The sequence below is a fragment of the Merops nubicus genome, unplaced genomic scaffold, assembly GCF_000691845.1.
Source record: "Merops nubicus isolate BGI_N331 unplaced genomic scaffold, ASM69184v1 scaffold20875, whole genome shotgun sequence".
NCBI lineage: Eukaryota > Metazoa > Chordata > Aves > Coraciiformes > Meropidae > Merops > Merops nubicus.
In genome coordinates, this window is record NW_008610774.1 from 14,954 (window position 1) to 27,640 (window position 12,687).

Here is a 12,687-nt window from a genome sequence, read left to right on the forward strand (position 1 = left end):
AAAGTATCACATGGTTTTGATTCCATCTTTGGAAGAACTGTGACACATAAATACACATACGGAAAGTAAATATAGCAGGAATTTACAACTCAATAAATATATCTGGTATTCAGTGACATCAGCAAGGGGAAATTCTAGAGGCCAGATTCACCTGCATACAACCCAATGTAGTACCAAATATCAGCAAGCAAACACTGTGCACCCTTTTCCAGGGATAAATCCCAGAGTGGTAGGTAAGAGCAGTGCATCCTTTGTAACCTAAGCAAAGTCACAAAGATACTTAAGCATCAAACTCTTGCTCACACTCTCCCACTTCTCCAGCTGGAGGAGGAGGAGGAAAGCATCCATCTCCCTCTCACAGGCCCTTGTGAAGGTAAGAGAACTTGGTGCTTGCATGCCATGGTCTCAGGGTTACATAAGAAGAGAAAAACAGTGAGGGAGAAATTTCACACATTACAGGCTGTTTGGCCAAATAGCCCAAAAATACTCTAGCTGGTGTCATTAGAAGCACTAGCTCTACACCACATCTGCCTGGAGTTACTCCAGGCAGCATCAGTGGAAGGTGAGGACCAGGCACAGCCACTGTCTAACCAGAGAGCAAATGCAGCAGTGTCAGAAATGGATGTAGTCATTTACTGTGATGGACCTACAAGGCCCAGGGCTTAACTCCAGTTTCCAAAGTTCTCCTGTGTTTTCAGACCCATTTTTAATTGTTTTATCTCATCAGAGAAAACAAGTATGTGAGCTGCAGGACTTTGTTTTGTAAACTATAAAGTGCTAAGAGAATATAAGTATTATCATCACTATTTATTTCACCCTTTGGTGTTTTGTCAGTCTTTCCTGATTCGTTTATGATGACTAATGTCAAAACTCTGTTCCCAGTTATCTCTCTTGGGCAAAGAGGTAATATAATATGACATTTAATACAGCATACCACAGGCCATCCCCTCTCTTTCGAACATTAAAATCACATACACAGCAAGAAGCAATCGTAACAATAGATGTATCTTTTATTCACAGATAAAAACTGAAGCAAGCTGTTATAATACATATTTGTACAAAGGATTTGAAAAAACCATAAAAAGGAAGATGATTAGAAAATATGATTCATTATGAAATGTGGTATTACATACACTATTAAACCTTTTCAAAAGTATTTGTTTGGCAACAATTTATCAATAGTTTCCACACTTAAGTGGCCTCCTTCAAAAAAGCACAAATCTCATGCAGCATGTATAAACTTGATCCTGAGGGTTTGCCTTCCTTAGAAAAACTGTAAAAAGATATACTATTTGTCTCAAAAGTTCAAAATGCAAATGCTATATTTATAGTCAAAACTATATAAAAATATGGACCTAACTTAACATTTACAAAAACTTTTTGTTCCTTTTTTTTTTTGTTTTATGGTTTTGGTAATAAACATAATTCTCAATTCCTGCAATCAGAGAGGAAAAAAGAAAACCAAAACAAACCACAGTGCCCTTTGTAGACTTCCTCATATTAAGTTTACGACTAAAAAAAGACCAGGTCTGTGAAAAGTGAGGTTAGTAACCAAGAAAGTAGGTAAGCAGTTAATATATATCTATATATGTATATATAAAATGGAAAACAAACATTTACTTTGATCTGAAAAAGTAATAATACAAAACCTGAAGGTAAAACAATCATCTCAAAATGCCATAATACACCTTTTCAATAGATAAATGTTCATAAAAATATCTTGAACCCTAACCAAGAAAACAATTATAATACAATTTTAAATCTGCTACATAAAACAGCTTTTCTATGAAACAAGAAGGCAAGTTCAGGTATGAAAACATAATTTACTTATTGCTTTTGCTACAATGTTGTTTTTTACATATAGTCATAAATACACTATACAGTATAAAATATTTTGTAGGAATACATTTTGTGGTCTGCTTAGGTTTGCTGGCTTTAATTCTAGCACCAAATACAAAAATGAAAATCAAATTAATTTTAAAGGCACTTCCATCATATGTATGTTTGTTAATTAAAATCTCGGTTTGTACTAAATCTCTTTGCTTCCCTCTGATAGAAGCGATTCTTGATCCTACTTTTATCTTTGTACAGTTCAGGTCACATTGAGGCACCAAATGATTTATGAACATTCCCATCCCTCAGCTGTTTCTTTCTCTTACAACATTCATTGTTGCTTTTTAGTCTTCATCTTTCCTCCTTCACTTCCCAGCTACTTTATCTCTTTACTTCTTCATGTCAGGCAATCCAGCTTCACTTCCTTCACTCCCTTGAAAAACCTCTCTTCAAACTTCCACTTCCCTCACTCCATCTTGTGTATCTGTTATACCAATATCAAAACACGTCACTATCATGATGTGTGACTTACACAGATTAACACACTGCTCCAGTTCCTCTGTCACTTGTTCCAGTGCATCCAGGTACTCCTGCGACTCCTTATCGAGATCAGGATCCACTTCAACTATCAGACCAAAAAAGTTAGTGAGTAAGAGAAAGAGCTCAACAGCAAATAGCAGATCATTATCCTATCACAAGTAAGCTAGTAAAGTACAATTTTATTTCTCTTAAACTAAGACTTCTTTTCCACTTTGTTTAGCAGATGTACAACTCTATCTTGAGGCTCCAGTTAAGCACAGAACTCATGCCTCAGTTTCCCAGCTCTAACATGGATATGAAAACATTTTTTTCCTTCCTTGAAAAGAAGGATAACAGAAGGTTATATAAATATATATAGGAGGAGGTTTTTTGTTCATTTCTGGTACTCTCAGCACTGAACAAATCCCATATCCCAGAAATGCAAATGGAGTCACAGAATATTTTAGGGCTTATTTCAGCAAAATATCCTACCAAGTGCCTAACTTTTTCAGTGCTACTGCTCACATGCTGAAAACTTGTTATGTGCTGACTATACTGCTGTTTTTGCAAAATACTTACAGTCTTCTTTCCACTTATTTGGATCCATCATCAACCTGCACTTTGTTTCTTCCAACTCTTCCTTCAAAAATTCATGCTTTGCCTTTACTTCTCTGATGCGCTGCTGGCGCCTTTCTAGTATCTTCAGCTTGGTATGGAAATACATCAGACCCTTTTATGACACGAAAAGACCATTTCATGAACTTGCCTGTTATGAGGTGACCTCCAACAGTCTGACACAAATTGCACCCTGCTCATTACTTGCAAGAGTTAACAGGTGGGTTATTTTGTTTGGCTATCGGCTTGGTGGGGTTGGTTGGTTTGTTTGTTTTGGGGAATTTTTTATTTGAAGTGGACATTGATAGATTCTAAGCCAGAGGAACAGCATGCTACATCACTTGAGCATTTGTTGCTCTCCTCTGAATCAGCAGACACCTCTATAACTTCTGAAATTACTACTGTTTGTAGAGGATTTTTTTTTCAGCAGTGCAAATGATAAACACAGCCTAACAATAACAACATCAGAGTTATATTTAATCCTAAAATATATGACTTCTTATTTTCTTAAAAGCATTCCTACCTTCTCAACATCCTGGAAAGGCTATTATGAAAGAAATGGGAAAAAGGCATCAGAAGTATATAGAATTCTGGTCTCCAAAATAGAACTAGCCAAAGTGTTTTTCAGTTACAAGTAAATTAAATGCAGTGTATCCCTAATTTAATAGAATCCTGTCATTTACATAAAGAGTTAATGACCCTATCATTGAGAGAGCCTGTAAGGTTTCATCAGCCAAACTGAGATTATAAAGTCTTCTCATAACATATTCATTGGTAACTTCCACTTACACCATCAGTCATGTTAGACACAATTAATTCTAGACAGTAATCATTTTCATTTTCTGTGTTAAGGGTACCCCAACATATGAATTGTAAAATTAATAATTATAGTGCTTTAATTGCAATCAATTTCCTGAACACCATTCCAGCATTCAAGCAAGTACTCTGCCTGTATACCGTAATTTAAGTTATCTACAGTTGCTGTAAAATATGTGCTGACCTCAGTTTCCTCTTGTCTGTGTCGCTGTAATCGTTCCACATCATCAATCTCATAAACTTTGATTTCAAATGGCTCTTTTAAAGTGCCTGGCAAAGGTGGTAGATCAACCCATTGGCCAGTGACACTGGGTTTTCTTCCTAAGGTGGCAGCATCGGGCAATGGAGCAGGAATCAGTCTACGACGCTGGAGACCTAAAATACAGAAGACAAGCTTTCCTCAGATTCTAAAGAGACTAACAGACTGCAGAATGTACTACAGTGAATTAAAGGAAGATCTAGGTTCTCAGGATACTTACGAAGAAACGCTTTTCTTGATCTTTTTCTTTTAGTAAAATCCCCTCAGGCTGCTAATTGAGTTCCTGCCTTGACAAAGTATGTTTTACTTGGTTCACGGACAGGAGTAACAGCAATTCCTCTCCCAGAGCAGATGTCTCAGCATCAGTTCTTTATTCTCCCCTTGCAAAAATATTTTGCCTGAACTTATTTTTCTTTGATGGTTTTCATTACTTTGCAATGGCAATGAGATACTGAGTAATTTCAACCCAGTACTGATAAGGGCAGATTAATCTGGAAATCTCCCGCTCCTCCAGTTAAAGCCAGCAAGGCAAACACTTCCCTCCAGAACTACTACCAGTGCTTTAAGGTTCTAGATACCAGCAGTTTTCAATGACTTTGTGGGACTAGGAGGCATTAGGAAGGCAGCAACCAGTCAATCTGTGACTTGAGCCACCTCTAATGTCAAGGGCTATCACCACTCAGTTGCACAAGCACTCAGAAGCTCAGAGCACAACAATTCACCAGCTACTCAACAGGAGGGCTCCCAGGTTTATATACAAACAGCATGCTGCCACCGGGATGCATCTGCTGGGGCTCAAATTTCATGAAGCAGAGACTGATGTAGCAGAGACTTCAAAACTCCTGTTACTTTTGTATACAAGAGTTAGTAATTTTGCATCCAGCATTTTTTGTGGTTCTAAGTCTTTCTTCATTCTCCAATACCTTTACACTGCAAGTGTCAGGGATAAGGACATGCATAGAGCTGGTCAGGCAGTGTTAACAAGGCTGCAGTCCAATCCCTAGGTAAATAGGAGGCCCGAAGGCCACCAGAAATAGCCTGAAATGTTACACAGTAGCATTAATTACAAGCAGCTTTTGGGTGACAGGTGACAACAGATTTACGCCCAATTTCTTCCTCTTATTGAAAGCTAACTCAGAGGTAAGGATTCTTATTTCTCCAAGTCTTCTTACAAAACAGAGCACATCAAACAGACAAGACACTGCTGCTCACGGGACAGTGATGCCAAATTAACTTCTGGGCTGAGACCTCTACAGGAGAGTTAAGTGCCAGTTAAGGCTGTCAGATAAGTCTTGTCACAAACTGCAAAATGAAATGGAGATAAAATCCCAGCAGGTACTCCCAAAGCAACACATCTCCATAGATACCTGAAGAATTACCTGCTTTACACATTCTTAAGAAAAACATCCCTAATTCTTGATTGCATCCTCGCTAATTTCTAAACAACAAGAATAATGATAATGGGAATGTTTTAGAAAGGGAAAGACGACTCTACTTCTGCAACACCTGTTCACTCTCACAGCCCCAATTCATTTAGCCTGAATCACCACTATATTCCTGCCTGCTGAAACCACCCGCTGTAACTCTGATCCTCCAACCACTTTGGTGACAGCAGGATCCCTCTGAAGAGGACACTGAACAGATGCAGTCAAACAGATACTATGCAAACAAACTTCCTATCCTCCCACTGTATCAGCTGGGGTCAGTATCATTTCTCTGAGGATGAAGTTAAATGATAAGGAGACAGAGTTTCCAATAGGATCTGTCCTTAAAGGCAGGGGCTGCACGAGTCCAACACAGTTTGGAGCAAAGTGAGCTGCTCCAAGAATCTCTAATGCTTTGCAAAGATTACAATATGTTTTAGGCCAATAATGGTCTGCGCCAAACATTTCTTGTAAGAAATATTTAATGAACTTCCCAGGAAGCCTCATTTCATGTATAAAGCACATTACTGTCTCAAAATCTACAGCACTTCAAAAAAGTAATACATAATTTACTGATGTAGAGCAATTTCAATTGGAAAAGAAACAGTTCATCATTTTTGAAGACCTTATAAGCATTTCCTGGGGCAAAAACAAATACAAATCCATCAGTGGGTAATGCCTTCTCAATACGTGTGCAGCTTATACAACTGTTAACATTGATCTGTAGGAAAGGTTTAAGAGGTTGATATGCTATGGAAAGAGAACTGCAGCAAATGGTGCACTAAGTTGGCAAAATGATTTATCACCTGCTGAAGCAACTCAGTTGCTCTGACCAGAAAGCACCATGCGATCTACATCAGTTTAAGTCATTTGGTTTTACTGCCAGAATCAAGCACCATGGGTGTCTACAGGGATTGCAACAATTACTGCTTTCCAACCAAAAGCTCAGTTTCAGCGCCCTGCTGATATTGGTTCCTACTATATTTCCAACAGACAGTAGACTTAAGTTGCTGAAAAAGGCTGCTGGTCGTAGCACTGATTGCCACCAATTCTTTATAATACCACAGGATTTCAACCTAGATCAGCAAACATGAATACTGTAACGGCTGTTGTATGGAGTGACTCCCCTAGTCGGTTTCCTATTGCTCAAAGTATCCACATGTACACTCTAAATAAACACCATTTCAGTGCAATACAGTAATTTTCCAATTAACTGGTAGCATTAATGTAGGAGCTGATGAACATTACGTACGCACCCTCCTGCTCTGCCCCTAAGTCTTACCTTTGGGAAATCTAACACTCATTCAGCAATCCTCATTAATTCACAAACACTATTCTCACCTCCAGGCTCATTCCCTTGTTTCCAAAATACAGCCCTAGCCCAGCTCACTGGACTTCCCCCACTGACGCCTGGCAGCAGAGCTCCTCCTCTCCTCACTGCCCTGCTCTCATCAGTCTTCCCTGACACTCACTCGATCCTTGCAAAAATTCACCAGCACCCTCACTCTTCCAACCTATCCATCAAACCCTCCTGTTTTGGGCCACCCTGGTGCTGTGCTCACTGCTGACCCTGCTGCAGGAGGAAGGAATATCCCCTCATCTGCCAGCAGCCACCTGCTGCCTCCTCCCTTGCAGGGAGGCTGCGGCACCCCGGGGCACCCAACGCCTCTCCTGCCCTCTCTGCTGAAGCACCTGTGCCACACCTGCAGCTTTGAAGTGAAATAAATGACAAGTAGCTGCTGTCACAGCGATACACACACACACGCAAGCGCATGCACACAGTTCACCTCCCCGCTTTGGGGTTCCCCCAAACCTCCCCCGCTCTGTCGAGGTTTTTGCCATGAAAAACCCCCACCCTCAGGGATGTGGCGGAGCCCCAGTGGACACCCAGCCACCTTCCCCTTCGCTACTTACCAGTCGATCGCTTCTTGGGGGACTTGAGGCTCCTCATCCTGCCTGGCGATGACATCCCACTTTCGCTCATGGAGTCGTGTGCCGAGGAGGCGCTGCCAGTGGCCTCGCTGTCCGGTTAGCCCCGGCTGCCGCCGCTGTGGTAAAACAGAGCCGTCCTCCCCATGGCCGGCGGCAGCTCCCCACTCAGGACGCTACTGTTGTCACTGCCGTGCCCGCTGCTGTACCGCTGAGGCCGCCGGGGAGCCGTTATCTTGCTGTAGGGAGAGGGCAGCACCGGGACCTGTGACCTCTCATCGCTGAGGTTAATGCCGCTATCGTTGCCGCTGTCGGAGTCGGTGGAGCCTCGGAAGTGGCCCGCCTTGGAAGAGCCACCTGACGCCAGCTCGTTCACGCGGCTGTTGGCTGCCCTCATGGCCTGCTTGGTCCCCATGATGGTCCCCCGGCCGGGTTTGCCACTGGCAGACTGCACAGAGCGGGGGGCCGCCTTCCCGCCAGGGGCCATGCCGGAGCCCTTCCCTGTGGGCTGTACCAGGCACTTCACAGAGGAACTGAGAGACTTCGACCCACTGGCGGAGAGGCTGCGGTTTTTTGTCGCGTTCGCTTGCACCTTCTGGTTAGCTGTGGGTTTTGCCTGGCTGTTTTTACCAGGTGAAGGGGTGGCGAAGGGCAGTGGGAAACCCACACTGGAGGCAACAGGGGGGACCCCGAGCCTGGGGACAGAGCGCGCTGCCCGGCTGGTGCTGGTGCTCCCGTTCTCCCTCAAGACACTTGCTTTGGGTCCAACCGACGTCAGGCTGTCACACCTCTCCAGAGACATGTGGCTCCCGTAACGGTGCACGGCTTCGCTCTTTGATGCCTTCACCTTTAAGCTGGACGTCATCTTAGGCAAAGAATTGTCGCCCTTCAGGTTCATTTTGCTGCTGGCACTTTCGCTGAAGTAAGACCCAGCTTTCAACCGCAAATCTGCTTCATCTTCAGCCTTTGGTGTGGCAGCTCTGGCAAAGTCCAGGCCAGAAGCTTTTCCTCCACCATTACCCAGACCAACAGGTTTCTGCTCCAGGCTCGATTTGCGTACAGGAGGTGTTGGAGGTGTTGGTCCACCTGGCCTGGGCAACATGGTTGACTTCTGTGGTGCGCTCTTCTTTCCCAGTGACGATTTCAAGCTGCCAGTGGCCAAGGGAGCATCTGAATTCCCTCGGGTCACAGCCTCCGACAAAGTACTGTTTGCGTGCGACACTGGCATCACTCCCAGCGTGGTGGCTCCTCTCTTCAGCTGTGGCATCTTCATTGCAACTTCTGACTTCTTTGCAGCTCCAGTTGAAGACTTGCAGGCCACTTCACAACCGTCCACAACCCTCTGCGAGCAGGCGTGCATAGTCTGCGACTTCATTGGCCTGGATGCTTCGCCAAAATACTGGGCAGCTTTTCCTGGCTGCTTCTCAGTACCAAATGCATGAGATTTTGGAGACAGCAGTGAGTCCACAGGTTTAGCTTCCAACTGATAATCGGTGCGCAACAGCCAGGGATCTTCAAATATACCGTGTGGATTCTGCAGCTCTTTGTAGCTGAAGACAGCATTATTATGGATTGGAGACGAGGTAGTTTTTGTTTTCCTAGGAAGACTAGAATGTATGGTTTCTATCACAGGCATATCACAAGAACTACTAAATTTTATTTTTACAGGTTGATCAGTGACACAAAAAGCACTTTTTATCTGAGATGCTTTGGTAGTTTCAGAGGTTTGAGGGCTTTTGCTGATGCCTGAGGACAGCTTGCTGGAACTCAAGCTCTCACTCTCCAGTTCAGAGAAGCAAAATCCACTGTCATTCAGAGTGCTTTTCAGGGGGATGGACAAATGGGATGAATCCAAGGTGAAGGGTTCCCCGGACTTACAGCTGTAAGATGACTGTGCAACAAAACTGTCACTGGACTGGGCACCATCACTTTCAATTGTACAGATGCTGACTTCACTAAGCCACGAACTAATGGAGGAACGTCTGCTGCTGGTAAAGGGATCCTTAGCAAAGGGCACAACAATATCAATATTTACACCAGTAGAAGTCTCCTGTGAGGTATAAGCATCAAACTCATCATTTATGCTGCTGATAATACTGACCGGCCTTGAACCCGATGCAAGGGCCTGAAGGGAGCAGTCGCTGTTAAAGCTAATAATACTGGAAGGTCTTCCATTATCCATAATCCCGCTAATGGATAGTTCTTCCACCACAGTGAAAACAAGCTCATCCTCTCCATTCAGCTCAACAGGCTGCTGCAAAGTCACCGTAGTGGTTAGTATATCCCGATCAAAGCATTTCCCTCTGAACGCTGACCTGAAGCTGTGTACCTCTATTGCACCTGACTGATTCTGGGCGTTGCTACCAACTAGGAACGTGCTTCCTACTGGATTCTGCTCAGGTTTGCCTCCCATCTGCTTGCTCATTCCCACAGGAGGAGTCCGAACTGCATTGTTGTTGTCCAGCTCCGCATTCTCACTTTTGGAGCTTGGTACATGCTCTTTCTGCTGTGGAGGTGGAGGTGCTGGGCTTGGCAAGGGTCTCTTCACATACAAGGACTTTTCCTTAATGACACATTCAGCTGTGCTCTTATTCTGCTCTGGATTCCTCGAGGGGCTACACCTTGAAGACTGCAGGGAATCGGTGATTGTCTCTGTCTCTCCCTCCAGTACAGAGTCTGTTATTTTGTTGTCACCTCTGCTCTGTGGCTTGGAAAGTTCTGTTTTCAAGTGAGATGTGCTCTTTTCATTACAATTGCCATTGCCACCCCTTGGTGCAGCAGCCTGGAAAGGAAGGTTATGTCCTTTTTTGGGAGATGTAGTTTCTTGTGGAATTGGTTTTTTAAATCCTCCAGAAGGAGAAGACAATTTTTCCTTTATCAGCTTAGATGGTGAATTTTCTGTACCTCCAGGGATTGGACTACAATTGGACCCAACAGAGATTTCTCCGCAAGCAAATCCGATGGGTTCCTCACTTCCATCAATGCACTCCAACCTTTCCTGCAGTTCAGCAAAAGTGTTGCACTTAAAATGGTCCTTGTCAGAACTCCTACCAACCGCAGAATTGTCTTTACTTCTCTTTTTGTTTAGGGATGGGATGATGGGAACAAACTCTGGAGGACCCTCATTATCTGTCAGTTCCCTGTCAGACAAAGCTGCACCATTGGGACCAACATAGATGACAGTATCACAAGACTGTTCACTGCTGGAGGAATAATCAGGATCACTAGAAATACTCAGGACAGGAAGGTCAGGGTCAAGGGCAACAGTTCGTGGGTGGAATGGTCGCAAATGAGGCGGTCTTCGAACATGTCCTTCTTCACATGAACTCTCTCCTCCAGATGAGCTGGATGCATACTGCAAATAATCATTAAAGGAAAAGTTATTAATACCAATTGAGACATAACTATATATATGTACATATAATTGACTAAAAGGTCAGGTTTGCTATATACTCTGTGCTTTGTGTATCTAATGGAAAAACGTTACAGTGTGAATTAAAATAACAAGGTCAAGCTGCATAGATTTTACTATATTAGGAGTAATGTAACAATCACATCTTTCCAGATAATTTCCACTAAGTATTATGCATTGTCTTTCTCCTCAACAGTTTTCTGTTCCTTCCTTATTAGTTTTTAACTAACACAAATAGGAGCTTTTGAGATAGTTCCACATATAAGCAAAGAAAGAATATGTGCTTGGAACAAAAAGAAGGGAATTTCAGGATTAAAGATTGGGGGCAGGACGATGGCTTAGTGCCAAGTCATTTGTCAGTTCCTCTCCTGAGCTTTTATGCATTTTGTATTACTTCTTACCACCAAGAAATCCCATGTTCACCCACTGAGAGGTTAGAAAAACTCATTATCAAATGTACTAATTTCTGCTTGTTTGTGAACCAACCTTGGATTTCTTCTTTCTCATTCGGTGGATTCGCGATGCGAGCTGAACAGTGGTGAGAGTTTCTGCATAATTGGCTGGGGAGTCAGAAATATGTGCAATCATTGTAGTTCTGCAGTTGATGTTCCCAAGTGACTCCCTCAACAGCATCGTCAACTTGTTGTCCCTGTGTAACAAATGAGAACACTAGGATGGTTTTAAGAATCACAAGCATTTTTTTCAGATTTACTCCACAAGCACTGCTTCCACTCTCATAAGATATATGCATGTATGGTACATGTAGATAAGAAACACTCCTATTACTTGACCACACTTGAAACATGTCTAAATGTACATGTAAGAAGATATCAGTATTTTAATTATTCATATGCCTGTGTATTTGCAGTATGGTAATTCATTTTATTTGTAACTTAAACTATTGTGAAATGACTTATTATACAAGGTTTGGCTAATTTTACCCAAAAAGTTCATGAGTGCTGTGGTTTTTAGCTGAGCAGACAGGACTTGGATAGCTAAGCTCTGTGAGCTCTATGCAAGCAATTTTGATAACAGCAAAAAAAATAGCGGAAATGGTGAGAAATCTCTAACAAATGTAACTATGTTAGATATCAGAAATATCTAACATTTTAGATATTTCTAAATAATATTCATTATTATTTAGAAACATCTATTATTTTCTAAATAATATTTATTATTTAGAATATTATTTATATTGTTTATAAACAATTTTTAAACTGGGGTGTCACCCCAATTAATCTAGTTTCCATTCTGCCTTCTGTGCTCTGATCTGATATGGCAAATGGGAACCAGAATTTCTCTTTGAAGGCTTTCCTGGTGATGCAAGTCCTCTGCCATGGACAGCAAAGCTGACAAGACAGGTGACATTTTGTCCTCCACTGGTCTCTAAGACATCTCTTCCCAGGGCTCCCTGGAGGCTGCTTTCTATCACCCTCCGAGGCTGCTTTCTATCAGCCCAACATGTGGAAACTACCATCATGTCTGCCCTCTAAACCATGTTAGGTGACAAAGTTGAGGATCTGCCCTTCGCTATTCCAAACCCCTCCATCCTGTACTCCATCCACAAACCTAGTGACTAGCCTGAGGAAATTACCTCTCTGCCTAATACAGAAGGCAAGAACACCTGCTTGAGATGCAGCACAAGATAAATATGTGAAATGACATGATTGATAACAACAGCACAAAGTTGCAATGCGTGAAGACAAGAAGCAATTAAATTTAAGGACTGAAGGCCAAGTTCTGGTACAGGTGTTTACAGTGTGGCTGTTGTCTTTAAGGTGGGCTCCCCACAGGTGTGTTTGACGTAATATTATTGTCAAGTACACTCCACAAAGGAACACACCTAAACGCTCACTTATGCTAAACAAATGTACAACATG

General features: G+C 42.5%; 1 protein-coding gene across 1 annotated transcript in view; it reads right to left on the bottom strand.

Moving 5' to 3' along the window:
• Positions 1 to 2,282: 2,282 nt before the first annotated feature.
• KIF26A (kinesin family member 26A) overlaps positions 2,283 to 12,687 on the bottom strand; it is a gene marked incomplete at its 5' end in the record, with an annotated part of 62,446 nt that continues 52,041 nt past the window's right edge. The window contains 7 exon segments of the mRNA XM_008941014.1: positions 2,283 to 2,458; positions 2,932 to 3,082; positions 3,491 to 3,511; positions 3,968 to 4,158; positions 7,381 to 8,306; positions 8,337 to 10,750; positions 11,294 to 11,456. Of these exon segments, the coding sequence (XP_008939262.1) occupies positions 2,283 to 2,458; positions 2,932 to 3,082; positions 3,491 to 3,511; positions 3,968 to 4,158; positions 7,381 to 8,306; positions 8,337 to 10,750; positions 11,294 to 11,456 (4,042 nt within the window).